The 25501-nt window shown below is 44.2% G+C and overlaps 1 protein-coding gene across 1 annotated transcript; it reads right to left on the bottom strand.

Annotated features, from left to right (window-relative positions):
- Positions 1 to 4: 4 nt before the first annotated feature.
- Positions 5 to 23980, bottom strand: MTFR1L (mitochondrial fission regulator 1 like). The gene is made up of 8 exons (XM_053267757.1): positions 23735 to 23980; positions 18257 to 18382; positions 16811 to 16910; positions 13820 to 13924; positions 9074 to 9183; positions 6681 to 6892; positions 3008 to 3317; positions 5 to 1565 (listed from the first exon to the last, which is right to left on the bottom strand). Exons 3-8 carry the CDS (start codon positions 16883 to 16885, stop codon positions 1460 to 1462), a joined length of 918 nt encoding a protein of 305 aa, XP_053123732.1. The 5' UTR covers positions 16886 to 16910; positions 18257 to 18382; positions 23735 to 23980; the 3' UTR covers positions 5 to 1459.
- Positions 23981 to 25501: the final 1521 nt, after the last annotated feature.

The following is a 25501-nucleotide window of genomic DNA, read 5'->3' as shown; positions in this document are numbered from 1 at the left end:
AAGATGCCTTTGAAAGACATGTAATTAGTTGCTTTCTAAAATATTATTACATAAGTGAAAAAAGGAAAGGCATTTCTCACAGCATAAAGATCTACAACCAGCAAGTTTTTGTGAGAAGTGTCCCTCAGCTGCAGTAGCTGCTTTAAATACCTGGTTAAAAGCAGGCTAAATTTCAGAGTAGGCTGCCATAGTGATGCACAGACAGCTGCCAGGAAGAGCTGGAGTTTTCTCTCCAACAAGGAGCGTAGAAGGATGGATTCAGAGAGCCAGGAGAAGCCACATCCATTCTCGAGTGTGGTGCTTGCAGGGCATGGGAAGACGGCCTCTAGCCTAGGATAGGCAACCATTGCTTGCTGGCGGTTGCTGCACTATAACTCTCATCAGCCCTAGTGGCTGGGGCTGATGGGAGTTGTAGTTCAGCAACTGCTAGCGAGCCAAAGTTGCCTAACTCTGGGTTCGCCAAAGGCCAAATTTTCCATTCCTCTGAAATATGGCCACCGTCCATAGAAATAATCACGTGGTCAAAGGCTGCAGCGGGTTTCCTCTTCACACCTGGTTACAAATGCTACATGGGGAGCTTTTAAGCAGCTGCTGCATAGCTCCCAATCATTTCCGGACTAGGAAGAAGAAGAAGAGTGCCAATACAGGGCAATCATAGACAGCCCCATCCCTCCCTTGCGTTGAACATTAGCAGACTCTCAGCCAACTTCATAAGGTTTGTGATTTGCTAGAGCCCCTTTCCAGGGGGACTTCAAGGTGTTCTATCTATTATTACTCATTCAAGCTGCTTGGCCAAGGGAAAAGAGCAACAAAGTGAAGAGTCTGTTTTGGCTGAACTGTATTGAGGGTGGTGTTGGTATTGCAGCAATGATTTTCTTGTCTTGGGAAGGCTCCCAATGAGCCTAATGTGAGTTTCTCACTCACCCCTTAGATGCTAGTTAAAGGGAAAGCCTTCAGGGAAGTAAACAAGGTCAACAAACTAAGTTTTTGTGTTTTTTAAAAAACAAGGAATCTCCACCTATAATTAGGAACTTGGAAGCTTGTATCTCAATAGTTTACCACAGGCTCCAGAATGAAGGTAGCTATACTCCTTTATAGTACATAAACTGATATAGCTAGCTGTTGTATAGCAAAATTGTGAATAGATCAATTTTAAAATTCAACTCACCAATAAGTCAGTACCTGGTCACTTTCACTGTAGAAGAATCCTTACCAAGCCTCCGCTCAAAATGTCCTGGAAAACTATTTACCTTTTTTAAAAAAGTTGTCTCTAAGCTGTGTGGTCAACAGAGCAAATCCACAGTTCCTCTCACATAGGAGTTAATTCCACACCACACACATACACACAGAGGAAACCTAGTTCCTAAAGACAGGTTTGATGTTCAAGGAAGGCAGCCACTGTGGAGAAAAACCTTAGGAGCACAATACTTTGTTTACAGAGTTATAAGTTAGCATAATGTCAATTCTTCTTCGTGTTTATATCTTCCTCCTTCAGGGCAAATTTTCTTCTTAAAACTTCTGCTATAAGAACTGCAGGATCTTCCTCTTTCAGTAATGTTCGATTCCTAAGAGAATACAAGAGTATTAGAAGGGATATAAAAAAATTTTCCCCTTAGGGCCCCAGATTTATTTCTGTATTTATAAATCACCTTTTTGCCTGGCTTCCCATCACAACGGCCAGGAGAGTCAGCGAGCTCACTTCCTTGCATATGGCAAGCAAGCAAAGAAGTAGTAAATATTCACAATCTGGGAATCAGATTGGCTGGAGCGGCTTGGGTGGCAGCTGTGGCAGCCAGTGAGACTGGGGGAGGGGGTTGCAGGCGGGGAGGAGGGGCTGGAGGAAGCTCCCTGCTCTAGAGGATTCCCTGGTTGCTGGTAAGTCTTATCTTCTTCTAGCTTGTTTGGTGGGACGGGGGATGTAATCTCTGCTTTCTCCCTCTTGTCCGTCTCTCTGCCTTTTGCTTTTTGCCCTTCCTGCCTTTTGTGGGAAATTGCTTTGCTTGCTTGACCAAACCGAAGCCACTCTGGAGCTGCTCTGGGAAGAGCATTTAGGTTCCAAGTTCCCTCGCTGGCATCTCCAAGATAGCGCTGAGAGAGACTCCTGCCTGCCACTTTGGAGATGTTGCTGCCAGTCTATGTAGACAATACAGAGCTAGATGGACCAATGGTCTGACTCAGTATATGGCAACTTCCCATGTTCCTAATTGCTGGTTAATAACTTGTGCACATATCTGCAAAGCTGTTCTAAGGGACCAAAACTGTAACGGTGATCAAGAGAAAGGATCTTAAAAACCCATCTTGCAGGGTTCTGCATGATTGTGCAGCTGAAGTACTTTACATATTGATCCTAGTATTAAAGGCCAGTAGATTTATCTTCACACAAAGCATGCTGCAAGCTTCTAATCAGAAAAAACGTTTAGGGATGGAAAGAAGAACAAGTTGTCCTAGTAAGAACTAACCTGCCTACTTTCCATTCAGTATCCCTGCAACTGGAATAGATTTGGCCCAAACTGGTTAGGCAGTTCACAAGTCAGCCCACTTGCACCTCAAACTTTCATGCGTCTGCCATCTTGAATTGGGGTAGATGACATCAAAACTATGTTTGAGGTGTCCCTATGTGTCCCTATAACTGCACCAAATTTGGTCCAAATTGGTTCCCACTTGCACCTCAAAAGTTCATGTGCCCACCATCTTGAATAACCATGTATGACATTATTATAAACTATGCCCTTGAGGTGTTCCTACAGCTGTACTAAATTTGGTTCAAATTGTTTAGGCAGTTCACAAGTTACTCCACTTGAACCTCAAAAGTTTATGGGTCCACCATCTTCAACTGGGGTAGATGACATCATCACAAAGTACGCCATCAAAATGTCCCTACAACTGTACCCGATTTGGTTCATATTGGTCCAGGCATTGTGAAGTTGATGGGGGGCGGGGGCGGACACACATGGAATGCCGGGTGATCTCATAAGCCTACTGGAAAGTAGGCTAAAAATAAACTTACAAGTCTTTGTTCTGCTTCATCCTATGAATGTCTTTAAGAATGCCCATCATATCTGCAAAACTGCTAGCCTTCGACAGGGATACTGAATCTTCGTCGTCTGAATCCTTGGGGTCTGCTTTACAACATTCAGAAGTCGCAGAACAAAGCAAGGAAACTGAAGGAAGCTCTGGGCTTTCTAATTCTGCCTCCTCCTCTGTGATATCACTAATGACAAAGGAAGTTGTAGATTGGAATGAGGATCCGAAACAAGGTAAGGGAGAAGAGACATTTGAACTTCCTGGAGATAATAAATCCGGCGTTAATGAAGAAGCTGAAAGAGAGAACAATAGACACAGATGTAAGCCTAGTGCCAAACTTAAACTTTTAGTCTGCAGAACACCCCACGCCAAGTCTTAACCAAAGATACATCACTCAGTTCCTGACCCTCATACAAGAAGTCCTTCCACCTCATACCCACTACAACCACTAGTCTAACATCTCCTAAATGGCAATGCTACCGTGTGGTAGAGGAGTTTACTTCATGATTATTCGTCTCTTAACTACAGCCAGAGTTGCTATGAATTGTAAATGAAAAAAGGTGTCCATCATCAGTGACACAATTTTTGTTAATGAGCGTATATAGTATACTGGGATATGGTATACAGTATTAATTCATACATGCTATATTTGTATACCATATCTCACACTCATTAACAAGCATTGCATTGATTACTAATATTGTGTTGTAAAAGTTAGAAAGGCAAGGCACGTGGATGACTGTTTCATAAGAAGATTGAATAATGCAGTGGAATTCTAAAATACAGAACGTTGCTCCTTTATGGGAGAGTTCTATAATCTGTAATTAAAACAAGTAGTCTGAATTAGAAACAATGGGTATTTGGTATGCGAACAATTCAAATTACTTCCTTTAGATACTTTTTTGGGCATAGCCAGCGCTCCTAAAAAAAAAAAGACCACCAATGGCCTGAGACAAGACAATTCTGGCAAATCTTTATTTTGTTGTTGCTCTTTAAGTATTTATATAACTGTAGAACACCTTGGAAGAAAGGTGGTGTATATAAGTGATACAATTCAGTGTTTTTTCTTATATAATAAATAATGTTAAAAGAATAAATCTAGTTCTTCATAACTACATGGTTCCAGTCTCAGCACCTCCAAAAATGTACTGGGGTCCTCCGAAGGAGCAAGTTACCTATTCCATATAAACAGATGGGTTGGGGGGAGAAAACCGGTCAGAAGGAGGCAGCAGCCACTCCTGCCATTAACCAAGCTCCTTTCTTCTCTTTTCCAGTTAGAACCAGGCCTAACTTGAGACAATGGCCTCTACAAAGCCTCATCCTTATGTGGTGTTCTGAGAGCCACTACCTAGAACAGAAGGCGATTCTACACGACAATCTGTGGAACCAGGACCATCTGCCTTTTAACCTAGGAGGATAGAAATCTGCGAGATAATTTAGAGTATATGCACCTTCAGCGCATAATCTCTGATCACCGCCACAGTAATCTGGTATGATCTTTATATTTGGCAGGGGGAGAGCAGTTGGCCCTATTCAATCCCAGCACAGCATCCAGTGGCTGTTGCTGGTGTCTACCTTGTGGCTTTTTCTTTTTCAAGACTGTGAGCCCTTTGGGGACAGGGAACCATCTTGTTTCATTATTCATTTTTCTATATAAACCTCTGAGAACTTTGCACAAGCAGAATCATGAAAATGGCTACAGAACCAAGATAGCTGAAAGAGCACTTGGGTAAGCTCTTATACAAACATTGACCCAGCAGGGGCAGGCCCAGCTGCGATTTCCCTTCGACTCGTAGCTCTGTGAGGGCAGGATATAGCAGGTAAATAAATAAAGCCTGGGATGTGTGAGTCATAGGATCCTGGGCACAGGATTAGAATCTGTGGCAAACACTCAATCATTTATTCCAGCATGTTTCTCTCACTTATGCCCTGCTCATTCTAGGCAATATGCAGGGGTTATAACATTAAAATCACAACAGAACAAAACAAGATCATAAAACCAACTCAGTCACAGTAAAGAACCAAACATTATAGGATTTAGAGGGGGCTAGAAGTGTGTTGAACATCCACTGAACTGAGCTTTTTATTTTTATTTTTAAAGTTACTTATAGAAAGTTTTGAATATTTTGGGGGAAATCTGCAGGAAGCGGATTAACGAAGCAGGAAACAGTGGGTCTTTTTAAGCGACAGAGTGCTGAGGCCACATCCGAGAAAGTCCTGCTGTGTATCCCTTTCACTATGCCTTTTTGCATAGAGACTCTGGATCTCTCGGAATATCTTAATAGGGGCTCATACAGGAGGAGGATATTTATATACGTAACTGTACAGACTACGGCCTGGGTCAGACAAACACTAAACCATAGTTTAGAGTCTTGTAAATGAGCCTGAGGGAGCTGCGTTATCCCCATCTCCCCTCTTCTCTCACATGCAAAAGAATGAAAAGTTTTGCTTTCACTTTGTTCTAAAAGTGGAAAGCAACAGAGCTGTGTGACAGTTCTGTGTTACACGCAAACTTTGGGAACTGTGGTCTGTTTGGAAAAGCAAGTGGAGAAATAAAACGGCTCTTTTTGACACTAATGAACATGCCAAGGCAAGCGAGTTGACCAAATAACCTGTGCTACTTTGACAACCAAAAATGTTCAGTATGAGTCACAATATTCTACTCCAAACAAAGCAATGAGAGGGAGAGGATACTTAAGATGTAAGCTGTTTTAAGATGCAATCCAAGTACATATAGATTACATCTACAACACAGCCATACAAACTGTATAACTATAACTACCATAGATATTATATGGTAGAGAACAGAATGAGACATTAATAGAAAACTAGTGTACAGGGCCATGCCGGATGTGTGTGCACATCCTAAAGTATGAAAATGTGTGCTACCATTTCCTTACTATTTCATCATATTTGGCAGCAATTCTACTTCATTTGTTCACCTCTTGATATCAGTGCAAAGAAAATGAATGGGGTTGTCTGGAACTCCCTCACGAGATGAAAAACAAGAGCCATGACAGAAAACTGTCAAGTAAATACAAAGAAGATCCATGGAAAGAAAAAGGCCAGAAAGTGGCAGTGCATTTTACTCACTCTTATGTTCTTGAACTCATCATTTTGTTGCCAGCTAGTATCTCCACTAGGAGAAAAAGCATTCTATAGACTAAACCTTGAGAACTCAACTCCAAACATGGTAACATGCTAGCAAGTGCTCAAGCCGAATTCTGGCATAATTCACACAATCATTCAAATTCAAGTTTAATGTGAATGACCAACATTAGTGCGATCGTGTGAACTTGTGACAAGGTGGTTTAAGGCCCAAGATAAATCTGAGATTCCTGTCTTGGTGTGGGTTCACACAATCATGCTAATGTCAGAAGTCCACATTAAACTTAGATTTGAAGGACTGTGTAAACCTCTAAAAGTGACTGTGTTTGACCTCTAAGTCCTAGTGAGCAGGCAGCAAGATGAGAAGGGTGCATCAGACCTTCTGTGCAGGATGAAATGAGTTTTCTTCCAACCTCTTCTCCATAAAGGTTGCTTGCAAAAACAGATACCTAATTTTCAAATTGCTTCTATATATTATATATTAGTATTAACTTCTCAAATCTGATTTTAGAATGTTGTTTGACAGTGTTTGGATGCTGGGTTCTTACCTGGATCTGAAGCTACAATTTTAGCTATTTGGCTCCGTAGATGACTGAGCTCCTCCTGGAGTTCGGTTGTTCGACTCAAGGCAGGTAAACCTGGTTTCTTCAAAGCCAACAACTTTTCTTCTTGCTTTCTTAAATTTGGGACAGAGGCATTCCGCTGTATAACAAAGAGTGGGCTGGGCTTCCATTTGTGCTTTAGTGGACGAGCGTCTGTCCTAGAAGTTAAACATCCAAACATTCCAATGAAAACTGACCCCAGCAGGTAGACAGTCTTTAAGCAGCCAACTGCTTGGTCTTGCTGCAGCAAGACAGCCTTGTGGTAGCGAGCATGGTTTATCCCCTCTGCTAAGCAGAGTCCACCTTGGTTTGCATTTGAATGGGAGACTACATGTGAAAACCGTCGGCTGTGAGATATTCCCAGTAGGGCATGGGTAGGCAACCTTGGCTTTCCAGCTCTTGCTGAGCTACAGCTGGAGAGCCAGGGCTGCCTATCCCAGCCACAGTTTGTGACTGGGGATGATGGGAGTTGTAGTTCAACAACAGCTGGAAAGCCATGGTTGCCTACCTCTGCTGTAGGGGACAGGGCCACAGCAGAGTAGCTGCGTCCATACACAAGGACCCAGGTTTACTCCCAGGCATCTCCAGTGCTGGGAGAGACTCCTACCTTCAACCTTGTAGAGCCTCTGCCAGCCTGTGCAGGCAATACTGAGCGGCATGGACCAACGGTCTGCCGAAAGCCGTTTCCTATGTTCCTAACACTCCTGCCTGCTTGCTAGGTGGGCTGCCTCTTTCACTGTCATGGGATCCCATTTCTGACTGCTCAGTTCTCTCCCTCTCTACACCATTCATCCGCACATGGCTGAAACAGTAAGGATGAGGCTCCTTTTCTTAGACCACATGATCTCTGATGTGACCACTGCAAGTTTATGAACACTATGCTGCTCATTCTTTTAAGACAAATGGCATTTAAAAGACGGGGGCAGTCACCTTTGAGCAAGCCACCACATGCAGGGCTTTTCTATCACCTTAAACCATATTTTGCAATGGAGACAACTCACAACCAAATCATCACACACACATGAATGCTTGAAATTGCCTCTTCTTCCCCTTAGAATACCCATCCTGTGAACCATTCCTCTGTATCTATACATTCCCTCTCAGTAGCTCCATTTCCATATAGGATTCCTTCCTGCCCACAGAGATCCCTCTTTGTATAAGAGCAGATATCTATTCATTTCCAGCATTTGTGTTATCTCTGCACAGTGGACACGATTTCTGTGTTTCTGACCATATTATTCCTCTGGAGCACCTATCACAGTAACCCAAAATAAAAGGAACAATCTTATTACACACTGACTTTTAAGCAATTTTATCTTGACTATATCAAAGAGAAGAACCCCTGCCAATAGCTAATAGCACCTCATCTTTCCTAACCTGGGAAAGAACAAGTTTTTTTTTTGGGGGGGGGGGATTACTTGTCTATGAAGTCAATGTTGCCTCATTTTAGCAAGTGAGTACATGCTATATCAGCTGCTATGGCTCACTGAGAATTTAAAAAAAGGCAAGTCAGATGTGGCAAGGAAAAGGATGTATGGATGTAGAGGCAAACCTCGTTATCCGCAGGTTCAACACTCACGGATTTGTGTATCCATGGTTGAGGGAATAGGTACCCGACCTCAGTATACACTGGGGCGGGGGGGAGAACAACCACGCCCCAGTGGAACTCATGTATCTGCAGGTTGGTCACAGCCATACTTTTTAATGATTTCATTAGATTTCTGTTTGTAATTGTACACCGCCCTGAGCCATTTCGAAAGGGCGGTATAAAAATCAATCAATTAAATAAATAATACATAAATAATACTTGTAAAGGGGAATCCAGTAAGGACTCCCCTTTTACAAGCAAAAGGGCATGAGCTGAACGGGGGCAAGGAGAAGGAGGCGGTCACAGCAGCAGGGATGGTGGTAACTCCTACCTTTTAAATCTGCCGCTTTGCAGTGGGGAGGGCAGCGGGGGCAGCAACAGGGACTCCTGCCTCCCAAATGACCATGCGGGCAGGTCTACAGCCCGTTTCAGCCTCTGTGCACACACAGAAAGGCCCCAAATGGGCTGCAAATCGGCCCACATGGTCATTTGGGAGGCAGGCAGGCGGGGAGGGAGAAGGAATCCCTGCTGCTGCTTACACACACACACACACACACACACACACACACACCCGCTGCACAGCAGCGATTTTAAAAAGGCACATGGAGTCCCCGCCCCTGCCATCCCCGCTGTGACTGGGAACCTACACCCCCCCCCCCGGCAATCCCCCAGTCCTTTGATATTCATGGATTCCGTATCCGTGGTTGTAGAGTGGAACGGAACCCTCACGAATATGGAGGTTTTCCTGTACCTGACTCTAGCATAGGTTTCTTCATCATCAGAAGCTATCCATGCAACGTCTGCCAGAGTTGGGACAGGTGGCGTGTCATTCAGATAGAGATCAGATACATTTGGTAGAGCCTGAAAGAAAGAACATAAATGAAGTGAGCATTTGCTTTGTGATTCTGTACAGCAGCAGATCTGTGATTGGTCTCCACCTTATGAATCAGCTTCCTGTTAATTTCAGAGGCGTGTAGATCACTTGCTCAACATGTATGGTTGCACTCAAAACCATGAATGGACCTCAGCAAGTGTCTATAAATAACCTAGACAGGACTTGCTGACAAGCATTTTAACATGTTATATGGAAATCAAAGTGTCCATTCGCAGAATGTTGAAGTCAAACTACAGCTAAATGTAACTCTATACTGTACACACTTCAGATTGAGCAAAGATGATTATTCACACTTATACATACCAGACAGGATACTACAGTTACTACATGCATGATTACGTATTTTATATCGAGTCCTCCCAAGACCCGTGTGTTGGATAACAGTTGGGAAAGGCGTTGCGCTGTAACCTATGGCTACAGAAGCCTATAGTGATGCAAATGATTAGAGAAAGGCAAGGCAACAAGTTATTACAGCACGGAGTAATTCTCTGCTTTCCTACAAGCTTCTTAGCTGCTGCTGAAGTCCTTTGCAGAACCCATGTTTTTATGCAACAGAAGAATCCTGGAGCCGTAGCAAGACTTGAGGTAGTGCAGAGCTTCTGAAATTGTACAAGCACTCCACTGTGTATTATTAAAGGTCTGTATTACAATTAGGCTGTTAATATGGTTTCAGAGATAAACTTTGGTTAGCAGTGTAGAATACACACACACGATAGAGAGCTATGCTTCAGTATCATAAATGAGGCCAGGTGAGGTAGCCATCTCAGGTGATATACTGGTAGAGACAGTCAATTGCTGCTGTTGCCTCTGCTGGCCTGCTACTTCTCTGAAACCAACCCAGCAGTGGTACATGAGCCATCACCACTATCGGCATTCTCAGCTTTCCCATCTCTGGGCTTTGAAAAGCCACGGGAATAAAACAGAAGAGGAAGCACTTTCTCTATTCTGCTCCCGTCTCTTGAGTTTTCAGAACCCAGAGGCAGGAGAGCCGAGGAGAAGGATAGTATCAGCCCACACAGCACGACCAGGTAAGAGGGTGGGTGGAAGAAGGAGGGAAAGGGAAGAGATTGGAGAGCTGGTGGAAGAAGGAGGGAAAGGGAAGAGATTGAAGAGAGGAGAGCTGGTCTTGTGGTTGCAAGCATGACTTGTCCCCTTAGCTAAGCAGGGTCTGCCCTGGTTGCATTTGAATGGGAGACTAGAAGTGTGAGCACTGCAAGACTCCCCTTAGGGGATGGAGCTGCTCTGGGAAGAGGAGAAGGTTCCAAGTTCCCTCCCTGGCATCTCCAAGACAGGGCTGAGAGAGACTTCTGCCCGCAACCAAGCTGCTGCCAGTCTGTGAAGACAATAGTGAGCTAGATAGACCAATGGTCTGACTCAGTATATGGCAACTTCCTATGTTTAGTGCAGTAGGGACATCACCTTAAACCATCTCAGAAGCTGGGGCCGTGCTTTACCCTCAATCAACAGAGGGGCGCTCCATAGCACTGCTTATCACCTTTAAAAAGGAGATGACTCAGATAAAGCTTGGACCATGGGCTGCCTACAAGACAGACATAGCTACACTCCAAGTCTGAGAAAGTTAGGCCATTTACAGTGTGGAGGAAAGAGGCCTAAACCTTTTTTGTAAATAAAACTTTGCATTGTAAATTGCATTGTTATTCATTGTATCAAGTAAGCTGTACAGGGATCAAAGGTTCATGGCTTCTGCTCAACAGTTTCATTTTTGAGGGTGATGAAATGTACTGGTTTGATTTTGGAGGGAAATGGAAGTTTGATTTTATTGGTCAGGGTTTGAAAAATTGAATCTGAGTTATGCTGATCGGGTATTTTGAAAAATATAGGAGGGAAGTTTGTGTATATATAGGAGGCTGCTTTCAGCAGAGTTGTAGTACAGTTTGGAGAAGTAAAAAGTACAGAGTTGAAAAAGATAGAGTTCAAATTAAAGTTACGTGTTGGAGAGCTGGAAGAGTTCAAATTCAGAGGAAGAAAGAGGCACAGTTTGGAGTGTGTGTAAGTAAGAGCCCAGAAGAAAGCTGGAGGAGGAGTTCAAGAAGAAGTACAGAACTGAAGAATTGCCGGCACAGTCAGAGAGGATCAGAACTGGGGCTAAAATCACTGGCAGAGTGGAAACTCTCTGGAGAACTAAAATCACTGACATGCAAGAAGCTGTTGAATCCCCAGAACTGTGAAGGAGAGCAGAACCTGAGGCTGATCAAGGACAAGGCGGGTTGTTGGAAAAACCGAGGTGACTGCAAAGGACTCCAAGTTAGGGCGCAGTGAGAGTCAGGTCAGTTGGATGTGTTTTGACCACATTTTGTTTATGCTCTTTTGGTTGTTGGTTTTTTTTACTAAACTTTTGAAGCAACTATTGATTTAAAGTGAACTAATTGCAAAGAAAAAATACTTGTTTATCTGTAAAGAAAAAAGTGTAGCTTCTGTTTTCTCCACCTCATGCCTAATGCCCTGACCAAAGGTTTTTTTTTTTAAACGTAACAGAGGTTTGCAAGGCTATTGTGGTAGACTTAGCCATAGAAAGCCAAAAGTACTTGGTGGCAGCAGTTAAACTTAAAAAGTCGTGGGGTTGGTTGAGACCAGGCCATGATAAGTGGTAGCAGCACAGGGCGATTCTTGACAAACAGCATTAAGTTCTTCAAGTTATCTGGGTACTAAAGTAGTTCCAGCATAACTGACTCAAAATCTTCAAAGTTACAAGTTAGCCCCTTAAAATCTTATTATTGGTTTTCAAAACCATGAGGATGGTTTGGGGGTTTGTCTGGTTTTGCATCATTTTTACAGAACATGAGTCTTGTCTGGCTGGTTGGGCATCTAGCCCGGTATTCTCCTCCACCCTCCAACTTTTTATTCAGGCTTTTGACCAATGAGCTGTCTGTGCTATTCTTAACATTTCAGCTGCATTTGTCCTGTTTTTATTGGATTGTTTTAATCATGTTAACTGCCCTAAGGTCTTAGGATGAACAAACAAAAACAATTCTATCAACAAAAAGAAACAAACCTTAAATTTTTCTACACAGCTTTTAAGCAAGAAGCTTTAGGAACATAGGAAGCTGCCATATACTGAGTCAGACCATTGGTCTATCTATCTCAGTATTGCCTTCACAGACTGGCAGCAGCTTCTCCAAGTTTGCAGGCAGGAATCTCTCTCAGCCCTATCTTGGAGATGCTGCCAGGGAGGGAGCTTGGAACCTAGATGCTCTTCCCAGAGCGGCTCCATCCCCTGAAGGGAATATTTTACAGTGCTCACACATCAAGTCTCCCATTCATATGCAACCAGGGCAGACCCTGCTTAGCTATGGGGACAAGTCCTGCTTGCTAGCACAAGACCAGCTCTCCTCTCCTCTTTGAAGTTAGTGATGGGATTCTCAGGGTTTTTAGAGATCCTCAACCCATTCAAATTTGTCACCGGAACTGTACCCGATTGCCCAAGGCTGCATCTTAATGAAGAATATGTCCCTTTGAAGTCAACAGGTTTAATTTTTTAAAAACCAAGTGAATCCTAAGTCCCATGGAAATAAATGGGACTCAGGTTAGCTAACTTGTCTTTACTGATTCAGTGGTGTGTACACCAGGGTTCAGTTTCTTTAGATACATCACTGGGATTTACTTCTGCATACACATGCAGAGAATCTGGCTGCAAGTTTCATAGTGCTAGCACTTTCATTTTACATCAGGTCACAACAAACAACATACTAGCTGATTTTAAAGGGCAGCCCAAAAAAATGGTATGCTTCTATTTAGCATGTGTGCTGCACTCCCTACATAACCACCTCAGAGCCAGCGTGGTGTAGTGGTTAGAGTGCTGGACTAGGACAGATGAGAGCCGAGTTCAAATCCCCATTCAGCCATGAGACTTGCTGGGTGACTCTGGGCCAGTCTCTTCTCTCTCAGCCTAACCTACTTCACAGGGTTGTTGTGAAAGAGAAACTCAAGTATGTAGTACACCGCTCTGGGCTCCTTGGAGGAAGAGCGGGATATAAATGTAATAATAATAATAATAATAATAATAATGCCTTGATGCTATTTTTTTTAATCTAAGAGCCAGACCCAAATTTTAGGAGCCAGGCAATCTTGACAAAATTGCTGGACTTAGTGATGGACATTGTGGAGGGGGAAAGTAATTGGGTTTCTCTTTATCTCTATTAATGGAACCACCCCAAGGTGATTGGTGAACACTCCTAAATTTGTTCCTTTAGAAACAGGGCTCAGGGCTGTTCATCTCCTTTAAAAGCAGAAACAGGGCTGCCTAGGACAAAGAATTTATGAAATAACTCTTAGACTAAATGCCATGGTTAAATTACTAAGAGCCATGGTTCCTGGGCGTCAAACCCTTCCTCCTTAGCTAGCTTTTAAAATCATGATGTAAATGTTTTATAGAGTAAAACATTCACAAAAGTGGGTCTGAAGGTGAATAAGAACAGAAGTAACCCTGTGATCTATTGTGCTGCTTTTGTACAAAGAATTATTTGTCCTTCAGCAATAAAAAGCAGTCAGTGTTTTAACCAAACATAGACCAATGAGCAGCACTGCCCATTTACAGTTAATTTTTCAGACGTCGCTTAGTCCTGTGGAAGAATGGTCTTTTACCTGAAAACATGCTCTAGGACATGGTTTTAAGGGAAGATTCGTTCCAATTCTTCGGACAAAGCTGCGTGTCGAGCCATAAGGTTTGTTCTGCCAAATTGGGATAGTCTGGGGATCAAAAGCATATAACATCACTCATCTAGTAGAGAAGAAGCAGTTTGGCAAGATTATTTCCCTCTTAATTTCAGGCATATGACTAGGCAGGAGCCATTCACAGAGAACTATTATGCACAGTAGAAGCCTCTCCACTCTTTCCTCACATTGCAAAGTAATATCAGATGGAGATCACAAGCCTCTCATAAGCCCCATCAGCTCTCAGGTGGGATGCAATGAAGGTAGTTCTGCACAACTTTGACCCTCCTGAAGAAGTTGGACTACAACTCCCATCGTCCCTATTGACCACTGTAGCTGGGAGTGATGAGTGTTGCAGTGCAAAAACATCTGGAAAGTCAAAGTTGTGCAGTCCTGTATCAGGGGCACTTTGTGAATTCAGTGTCGGAGGCCTTTGCCTGAGAGTTGTAATCCATGAGTCAGCTGGGGTGATTGGTGCCATCTGCGGGGACAAATGCTCACTGTGATTTTGGACAAGGTCTACACCCTTAGAGATGGAAAAGAGGTCACAGCACTGCAAGACTTTCAGTGTGCAATCATGCTTTCATTGTCTGATCAGCGGGCCTGCAGCAGCCAAATTTGCAATGGTGTTTTAAAAGCTTTTTAAATGTTTTAAAAACACAGCTAAAAAATTTGATCACTGAATGGAAATAAAAATGGGCAGGAATGTCCTCCAAATATTACTCCAGGGAGAGAGTACAGCCATTTGTTCACTGTTATCCTCTATGCAGAAATGACTGCAATTTCATCCTGTTTGGAGGAGGGTAGGGATAAGGAAGGGGTGACCACACAAAGAAAGCTTTATGTGCAACAATGCTATTGCCTATTTTCCATTTCTAGGGGCATAAATATTGCCAAAGATTACTATAAGGATTAGTTCCCTATGATGGTACCAGTGGTGAAAATTTGTGGGCCTGGCTCACGGATGATTGCCTGAAACCCTTCTGCGTACTAGTAGCTTATTGGAGATGAACTCCAAGACTGTACCTTCTCCCAACATCACTGTCAAATGCACAGGCTAGTTGCTGCAAGTAGCTGACACACACACTGCACTGGATTGCACTCGAGTAATTGCAGAGCTGTGTGCAAAAGCCTGTTCCAATATGCAGATCAGAGCAAATCAATTCTAAGTGCTTTGGGGATTGAAGAATACAATAGCATGAAATTACAGATGAAACAAATGTTGAAAGCTCTCAGGCCTGACACGATGCAGGAGAGTCACTAAATGCTTATTACCAAGAAACACCATCATTTTTATATTTAAAGTTTTCCTGGCTGAACGTGCTTTGTTCGAAGCGGAGAGAACTTTTGTGAACAGAAAGTTCACAAACCAGGGAACAGTTGGTACTATAAGTACATCTCAACAGACCCTGGAACCTCTGCCACCTGTCAGTTTGTCTCTCACAGTATTAGAACGTTTATTTGGCAAAGCAGCAAAATACCTGTTTACAAATATAAAACCACATTAGACTCAATGTAGCAAAAGTTTAATATGATGTTTCAAGATTTATATTTGAATGTGTAGATCTTAAATCCAAAAAACACTGAATAATAAATCAGAACAAAGACAATTTCAAGATTGAAGGATGCCTCTCTCCCCCTGGTAATCATTTTTATTTTAAGAAGAGTAATTTATACTTTGCTTTTTGTTATAATATGAACTGCTCAAGAAGTGAACCAGATAATGCGAGAGAGGGAAGTCCAAATATCTACTTCTAATCAACACAAAGGATTGGTTGGTTGGTTGACAGAGCTCAAAATGAATCTAGAACATAATGCTTCCTCCATTCTGTGAAAGTTAGCAGCTCCTCTGCATGCATTCCTGGTTTAGGAAAGGCAGTTTAATCGACGAAAGATCCTCCCCACAGCTGTTCAGCACCCCAAAACCTCCTACTCCTGGCAGGCCTGGAATCGGAAGGCATGGGCAGAGCTGATATTTGAATGGCTTGCATATGTGGCAAAGCAAAAGGCAGGCCAAATACAAGGTTGGTCAGCCAGGGGCCATGTAGTGAATATGACGACAGCAAAGGAACACATAACCAGATTTGGTTGTCAAGGGTTCTCAAACTTGGGCCCCTGGATGTTGTGGGACTACAAGTCCCATCATGTTCAAAGGCCACTGTGGCCAGGGATGATGCGAGTTGTACTCCCAACAACATTTGAGGACCCAGGTTTTAGAACCTCTGAGCAACAGGATGATGCCACAGAGGGCCAACTGCACTGCTCAGAACTGGGGGTGGGGAAGAAGAATGTGTCCTAGTGCTGAGGCCACTGGACCAACAAATGCTGTTTTGTTATGCGGTGCTGAAGCAATGAAATGGGTGCAGAACAGGGAGCATCAGTCCACTCGCCTCAACAATGGGGCATACTCTCTCCCCAGCCCACCCAATACCCACTTGAAGCAAGGGCTAGCCCTACTTAAGGGATCAGGGGTGGTCCAAGACATTTTCCTGCCTGAGACAGAGCACAATATGATCCCTCCCCCCATCTGTGGGTGTTGGCTGCAGAGGCAGCACCCTCCAACCCTGGCACCAAGCAAGACCCCAGCAGGTGAAGAGGGGGACGTGAGCAGTACTCCCATCAGGGTGAGGAAGGGCAGACCCCAAGTCCACACTTGAGGTGACCACCTCACCCCGCCTCAGCAAAGGGCAGCCCTGGGCAGGATTATGCTGGCAGGCTGCAACGTCCTCATACTGGTTACCCACACTGAGTGCAAGAATGTTTTTACATAGTTACAGTTCCAAAAGTACCCAAGAAATTTGGGAGATTAAAATTCTCAGAAATCATGACAAGAGGCATATTCTCAAAATGGGTTTTCAGAAACATCAGTTTTTACAGAACTCAAGTATTCTGGACAAATTACATTAATAGCCCTCTACTTACCGCATCTGCTTCCATCTCAGACCAAACAGGAGGTGCAAGTAAATCAAAGGCCAAAACGGGAGCTCCGCAAATCATACAGTAGCTTCATAGTATTCCACCCCTGGAGAAAATTATTTGCTCATTATGAACTCCAGGAAGGACAGCTTTTACATTTGATTAATTAAAAGTTAAAGGGTGTTAAAGTTAAGGATCTAGGAGTGCTACAAACAATCCTAGTTATATCACAAGCAGCTCATATTCTACAATTTAGCTAACTCACAGATTTCAGGACTCAGAGAAATGCCAGCAATAATGTAGTCTAATACGAATATTGCAGCAGAAGGCACTCTTTTCCTGGCATATAGCCAGTGTTCCTCCTAAGGCATGTGCACGTGTGCACATGCTCACACGGTTTTTGCCGTCCAGTTAATTTTATATCCCACTCAGGTTGATTCAGAAAAGCTCCACTCTAAATGTGCATGCGCACAGACTGCCTTGATACTGTCACCCAGAACAAAACTAATTCTGCATACAGATGAAAACAATTAGAACCCTACATATGGGGTAATGACTTGACTAGCAAGCCAGAAGTTGCCGTTCAAATCCGCGCTGGTGTGTTTCCCAGACTATGGGAAACACCTATATCAGGCAGCAGCGATAGAGGAAGATGCTGAAAGGCATCATCTCATACTGTGCAGGAGATGGCAATGGTAAACCCCTCCTGTATTCTACCAAAGACAACCACAGGGGTCTGTGGTTGCCAGGAGTCGACACCAACGTGACGGCACACTTTACCTTACATACAGCCTGTCTTGACCTTTAATGCAACTGATTTCAGATTCCCCGGGTGATTTGCTTCACTGTCCAACAACTGCTTCAGTTACAATCTTTCCCCACATAATGTTCAAAGCATACAGGAACCATGTGTCACCTTTCCTCCCCCAAATGCCTAACTGCTTTTAATTTATAAATGTTTAACCAGATTATAAATAAGTGATATCATAATGCTCTCTCTCCTTATGATGCACTTTGATGGTATTTGAAAGCATACAAGGTAAACTTAAATGAACAACATGAGTCAAGCAGCTCAAGCCCCATAAATGAAACTCTCCCCCCCACCCACCATCCCTTCCACTCTCACACACACATTTCTGAAGATTCTCTTTCGGGCTCCCATCTCTCAGTTATAAGCATATATGCAACTTAAGAATCTGCCAAAGGAGGAGCAACAGGGCAAAGCTGATGCATCTTTAATGTCTGAGTCTGTAAGATACAGATGCTGATAATGGTTTTCTTTAGACCAGAGGGATGGATGAAGGGAAGCAGGGCCCTTCTTCCATTAATTCACTCTTTGCCTCAGTGAAACTGAGGCATGAGGATTACAGGACCTGCCCCCCTCGGATATTTCTGTGCTAGGACAGAAATAAAATTCTTCACGACACTCTCTTCACTCAACAAGAAACTTACAGGACAAGCAGGAAAAAACTCAGCTGTTCCTGTTGCTGAAGGTGGAGCTGACCAACATCACATTCACCACTGGTATGTGCAGGACAGATCGGCAGTCTAGAACTCTGAAGCTATTTCAGCCTTGACCTGTTTAAAAAAAAAGTTGAAAATATTTACTAACAGGAAAAGAATTAAGATTTCAAAACAACAACAGTAGAAGCCAAGGCTGTCTTATGAGAAATGCAATACTTTAAAAGTTTGGTGTTTTTTTAAAAAAAAAACAACTCAGAAATATACTCTGTTCCACAATTTCTCCTTTTCCACTACTTATTTTCAAGAAAAGTTATGCAGTTCCTAAAATCAGCCGAAAGAACAAAGTAGGATATTCATAACACATGACCAACTTGCAGCCTTACCAAAGATTTGTTGAATGCCAGACATCCAATGCATCTTTGGTAAGGCTGGGACACAAAACAACGATTTTGCTTTGGAGATTTGTCTGGAACATAATGGCTAACATCCTCACCAATGATGTGGAGGTGGTGCAAAGCTGTACTGCATGTGCGGTGCACAATTTCTGCTAATCTCACTCCCCACTGGAAGTGCTCCCTTACAGACCTACTTCCAGGTTGCAAGGAGCACTTCTGGGGGAAGGGGGAGATCCATGAAAATGGACCTCCCCCTTGGGCAGCACAACTCTGGGTTACTAAATATTGCAGAGATGCTTCGCTCAATGCAGCTCCACATCATTAGTGAGGATGTCAGCCAATACTCCAAAGCCAATTTCATCTCCCTGGTTTCTCAGAAGAACGGAGCAGGATAGCTGACCACAGCAGATTTTCAATATTGGCAGTAAGAAAACAGTAACACATTCAGAAAGAACCTTTTGTAATCTGCTTTGAGAGCTTCTTGGGGCTACAAAGCAAGATAAGGAGTCCAATAAAAGAAGCAGCAGACTCAACACAGGCAAGGGACATTCAGCCCTCACACTGGCCTCTGTCACAACTTTTACCTGAAATTGTCAAAACATGGGAAGTTGTCTAGATTCTACACAGCTCCCCAGTCTCAGGCATCAAGACACGGCGCTGAGAGAAACCACTGGGTCCAAAACTCAGAACAGCCAGCAAACCACTTGCTCTCAGCCCATCCACCTATACCACCCACATGAAAGCAGACAATCGCGACAGCATTTTGCACCACCACAAAAAACAATATTAGTGGTCAGCTAGATTTTAATAAGATCTGCTACTACGTTAGCCCACGGCTTCCTGCAGAGCTTTTCCTTCATTACGCTTATTATAATTTTCAGCAGCAACAGGTTCCAGAGAGCCAATCCTCTATTGCTCTGTATGAAGCCAAGGTCAACAGACCAATAGAGACAACCAAGGGCATTGTGGCCCAGCCAGCCAAGGATAACTATGCAGTGAGGGACTCCGACAAGTCACTCTGCCACAGGCACAAGCAGAGTTGGCCTTATCTATCCCAGCTCACATGCTGTTTACATTGAGTGTAAGCACTGATCTGTGTGGGAGCCTGCAGCTGAAGGACGGAGAAGGGAAGCCAGAGAGGGATTCAACAAGGTCAGCAGCAGCAACTGCAGATCAGAGATTAAAACCTATTTGCGAAGGATAACTCAGATGCTTTCTCAGCTGAAAAGAAATCAAAAGGCACTTATATTTCATTCAGCTTACACAGATGCACACAGAGTGCATGGGTATGGCGGGGGGGAGTGTGTGAGCGGGAGGGGAATTATTCCTAGAACTTTGTGCTCCAAGCCCCCCGCCCTGTATTTTTAATTTTTTGTTTTTGATTTCTGGTCCTGGACTGTAATAAGTTTAATCACTCAATCAAGCCCCTGTCCCACAAGCGCCGAAGCAGGAAAAGCAGCATGCATATATAGCTTCCACTACAATCAGATATATTTTTCAAGAAGCCCATAGACAATAACTTTATGACAAAAGAGCTATGTTTTGGGTAAATGAACATCTATTCTAGTTTAAACAGGCAACAGGTAACTCTGTTTAAAGAGGCACTGACAAAGTGCATGGCGAGCAGATATGCAACTAATACATTGCAAGGATGAACAAAGCCGTGGGCTGGTAATTGCGGGAGAAGAGCACCATTCCCTGCTTCCATCCCAACTCCACTGTGCTATCTGAATGCACCAACTCCTCCCATGCTCTGGTCTTCAGAGAAGGCTCTGTTTCATGAAGCAACATCACCTGAGGAAATGGTGGTGGCATCCAGGTCATGAATCTCCCTGCCAAATGAAGTCTTGTTAGTAACCCCCACCAGCATACACACACACTCCGCTTTGCTTTAGGAAAAAACTTTAGCATAGTAGGAAAACAAGGAAAATCATTCACTGATTCTGCTAAATAGTTGCCTCCATACAGAGGACCAACATAGGAAGCTGCCATATACCGAGTCAGACCATTGGTCTATCTAGCTTAGTATTGTCATCACAGACTGGCCGCGGCTTCTCCAAGGTTGCAGGCAGGAATCTCTCTCAGCCCTATCTTGGAGATGCTGCCAGGGAGGGAACTTGGAACCTTCTGCTCTTCCCAGAGCAGCTCCATTCCCAGTCCTGCCCTCAGGAGATGCAGAGAACAAGCCCACTTCTCCTTCTATAGGACCGTCCTTCAAACATTCAAAGACATCTCTCCATTTAGTCTTCTCTTCTGCAGACTAAACATACCCAGCTTCCACAACCGTATCTCACAGGACTTGGGTTCCAGAGGCCTCACCATCTTTGTTGCCCTTATCAGAACCCATTCCAATTCATCTAAAGTGTGAGGCCCAGAACTGGACACTGTATTTCAAGACAGGACTGACCAATGCAGAAAGGAGTAGAATTACTATTTCTCTTGATCTGGACACCATGCTTCTGTTAACGCCGCCTAAGATGGCATTAGCAATCTTAAGCCAATAAGATAATAAATTGTGGCTGGGAATGATGGGAGTTGTAGTTCAACAACAGCTGGAGAGTCAAGACTACCCACTCCTGGTTTAGGATATCAGATGAGTCCAGACTCTTCTTGGGTTTCATTTTCTGCTGTGGGGAGAGAAAGGGAAGCAGAACTCCTGAAGACTGGGGAGGACCGGTTGCTCAGAAATACCAGCTGTATTTTCTATACTTCTGAGCAACCTACCCTCCCAAAACATCTCTTGGATTTTTTGCAGGCACAGCTTTCCTAGTCCCTGCATGACAAAACAGCACCTGTCAGAATCTCCCCCTTTGCACAACCATTTAAATGCTAGTATTTGTTTTATGTCGTATTTCTGTTTGTTTGTTTATTTAAAAAGCTAAGATATAAGCTTTACAAATGAACAGACCAGTGAAAATACAGCCTCCTTTGCATCTGGTCATCTAGCACAGTGATTCCCCAATAAAGCCTAGGGTGGGTCATATTACAAGCGTTGAGCTGTGAAGCCACCATATTGGATGGATCCACTACTCTAAACTCCTTGGAGCTGCAAGGCCCAGTGCAACACGGATTCTACTACTACAAGTAAAGTGTGCCATCAAGTCAATTTCAACTCCTGGCACCCACAGAGCCCTGTGGTTTTCTTTGGTAGAATACAGGAGGGGTTGACCATTGCCATCTCCCCCGCAGTATGAGATGATGCCTTTCAGCATCTTCCTGTATCGCTGCTGCCTGATAGAGAAGTTTCTCATAGTCTGGGAAACACACCAGCAGGGATTCAAACCGGCGACCTCTGGCTTGCTAGTCAAGTCATTTCCCCACTGCGCCATTAGGTGGCTTTTCAGGGGACTACAACATGTAAAACATAACAATGAAGAAATCATTATAAAAAGAACTATTAAAAGGTAGATAAAAAGCCACAATTATGACCTTATTAAAAAAGAGAAAGATAAACTTCAAAAAATGGAAAGAAACTAACAACTTAAAACAGTATAACAAAGATATTTAAACTAACTGAACCAAGAGGAAAAATAGCTTACTACAAACAAAACTAACAAATTCAAACAAAGAAACTAACTAAACCACCAATTATAATAAATAGCTTCTACAGCATATCTTTGCTATACTGTTTAACTTGTTAGTTTCTTTCCATTTGAAGTTCATCTTATTCCTTTTACATGTTGTAGTCTCCTGAAGAAGTTTTACTCAAAAGGTGCTGGGGTCTACTCTTTAATTACACTGCTCCTGTTGCATTCCTTCCTCTTAATTTCAATCCAAGGGAAAAACCCTGCGCCCCAGTTTGGCAAATAGTGATCTAGTTATTGGTTGCTTCTAAAGGGTATGTGCTCACTTGCTGGTGTTTCCATCTCGGGGAAGGAGAAAGACAATATCATCGAGGCTGCAGTGCGCACTAGCTTGGAAGGAAATCCAACTGAATTCTGTGGGGACTTCCTTCCAAGTAAACACACATACAGGAACTAGCATCCACACTCTGCTCCCTATGGGAGATTTAAGATGCATAATCATCCTGGTTCAGTATTCTTTAAAAAGTGTTCTAAAACGCCAGACCCAAATGAGCCAGCCTTCTCCACCTTGCTACAAACAGGCCAACTGAAAAGTGGCAAGTGGGGTGGAGAAAGAGTTCTATAAAAGGAATCAAAGAGAAAAGCAACCCACTCACTGTACACAGACCAAATCCCCCAGTGCTGGTCCTTCAAATCCCTTTCCCCGTGCCAGCCCTGTTCTCTCTAGCAGGGATTCCCAGATATTGTTGACTACAACTCCCATAATCCCCAACCAAAGGCCACTGCAGCTGGGGATGCTGGGAGTTGTAGTGCACAACATCTGAAAATCTCTGTGGGAGGGAGCACTGCGTGCCAGTTACCTCTTTCCTCTCATGTACCAATTCACTGCATGCAAGAAGAACAGCAGGGCACCTCAACTAAAGGGACAACAGCATAAAGGCTGCAACCCTAAACGCATTTATTAAAGAGCAAGTCCCACTATAAGACTGTGCTATAAACGTATGTTCTTGATTTGCTTTGTGATGTATTGCTGCAACAGACTCGCACGACAACCCGAAGACTCCCTGGCTTGGGAGTCAGTCAGTCCCCTTGAACTCTACCGGGCTGACTTCTGCGGAATGCAGACTCCGGCCAAGGCAGCAAGACAACTCCTCCTCTTCTGGAACCTGTCTGGGCGAACTGATGCTCCCAGCATCAGCCCCCGAGACGGAGAAGCTGCCCCGAGCACTAACATACTGTGGAGGGGTGCACATATTTGAAACGAGCTCTCCCGAGTGACTCGCTGTGGCAACCGAAACAGACTTTCCTCTCCAGCTCAGGGACACTTCATGTCGTCTCTGGCTTCACACAGTTCCCAGGGCTGCTGCTGGGCCTTGCAGCACTCTCCACCCGCTACCAGAAAAGCGGAGCAACCCTAGAGCAGAAGCTGATTGAAGCCCTGCCCGCAAGGACAGCCGCCCCGCCCCCGTCCACACGTTCGCGTGACACGCCTCTCTGACTCTCCGCGGGCAGGCGCGCGCCTCCCTCTCCTTTGCCCCCCCCCTTACCCTTCCGACGAGCTGGAGGCGGTTCTCAGCCAACCCGCCGGAGCTCACTGCGTCGCCCCGACCCGGAAAAAAACAAAGAAAGGCGACGACGACCCAAAGCCGCCGCTTCCCAGAAGCCCCGCTCCGTCCTCGGCCCTTCCGCTCGGAAACAGCTGCGCCGCCTCGGCGGGGTCTCCCCACCCGCCCGGCTGTGCGCATGCGTGCCGCTGGAGGGGGCGGCTGCCTAGCCTTCCGCAGCTGCTGCTGCCCAGCGGGCGGGAAGAGATTCCTTCTCGGGCAAACCGCCCGCCGCCGGCTCGCCCCGCAGAAGAAGCGGACCGGAGAGAAGCCTTTTTTCTCCCGGCCGCTTGAGACGAGGCTGCTTCTTAGGCATAGAGGACGGCCTCAGGCGTCCCCGCCAGAGAGGATAGATTTAATGCTGTGGTGGCATGCGTTTGGGTAGACTAGGTCCGAAGCGGTACACACAGTCCGCGCAGACACATTATGTCGATATATTTATTTATATAGCCAGAAAATTTAATTGACCGCCTGACTTCCATAGGCTCGAGGCAGTTTACATAAATTAAAACAACAAAAACAAGAGGGTGGGGGGAAGGGAAAGGCAAACACACCTATACTATGTAGCACATACTCCCTTCTTATAAATAAAACGAGATTACTCAGGTGTTTAATAAGATTCTTGGTCCTGGATATAAGTGTGGATTTTAAACAGTGGGATATAGAAGGCTGAAGCTGTGTTGCAATTCCTGCTTTCTATGTTTTAATTGTTTTAAAAAAGGTCTGTAGAGAAGTATTGTAGCAGATCTAACATGCATATCTCTATTATCTCAACTAATAAAACGAGAAACAGAATGGTAAACACTGGGCCAGGAGCATCCACAGGAATTTTCCAGAGGGAGAACAAAGTATATACATACAGATATATCCATGACATATGTAAAATATAAATCTAAATGTTATACATGATAGTGGTAGACTGCTGAATCAGGGATAGAGGTCAACTACTGCATAAAGTTGGATTTTAGATGATTTAATCCAAACCCTCCTTGATGCAGGAGATCCTCAGCTAGAGCACTAAAGTAATTTATGTTTTCTATTTATGTCCCACTCTTCCTTGAGGAGCCCAGAGCAGTGTACATGGTTCTGTTTATCCTCACAACAAACCTGTAAGGTAGGCTAGGCTGAGAGAGAAGTGACTGGCCCAGAGTCACCCAGTGAGTTTCATGGCTGAGTGGGGATTTAACCTTGGTTCTCTCGTCAACACAAACCACGACCTAGGTGGTGAACCTAGGTAATTTTGGAGCCTGGACATAAAGGCCTTTGGAGCCACCCCCCGCTGCCTTGCAGGAGGTCCCTTCCCCCACTGCAAATTAAGCATTCTTCTATTCTTATCTCACATATTTCTTTCTCCACTCCCTCCTCTCTCTCTCTAAAGCACCGAGCAACAGGTCACAATCACACTTGGCCGCCTAGCCCAGTGCAGGCCAGTGGCGAAGTCCAGGGGTAAGAGCACCGCTGACCATGACACGCAACAGATGGCTGAAGCAATGAAAAGCCCACCACCTCTTCTGAAACTTCCGTTAATCTGTACGTTTAGATGAAATCTACACACTCCTAACTTGAGACCCATTAGATTGCTCTCTGGGGCAGTAGAGAACAGGTCTTTTCTTAGCCCTTCAGGTAGAGTGCTATCATGTCCTGGCCTCCACCCCCTCAGCCTTCTCTTCTCCAGGGTGCTTTCCAGATTATACGCTACAACAGTGTCAC

The sequence above is a fragment of the Hemicordylus capensis genome, chromosome 7 (genome assembly GCF_027244095.1).
Source record: "Hemicordylus capensis ecotype Gifberg chromosome 7, rHemCap1.1.pri, whole genome shotgun sequence".
Classification (NCBI taxonomy): domain Eukaryota; kingdom Metazoa; phylum Chordata; class Lepidosauria; order Squamata; family Cordylidae; genus Hemicordylus; species Hemicordylus capensis.
Note: the sequence above shows the minus strand (reverse complement) of the source record. Positions and strands in the feature narration are given on the sequence as shown.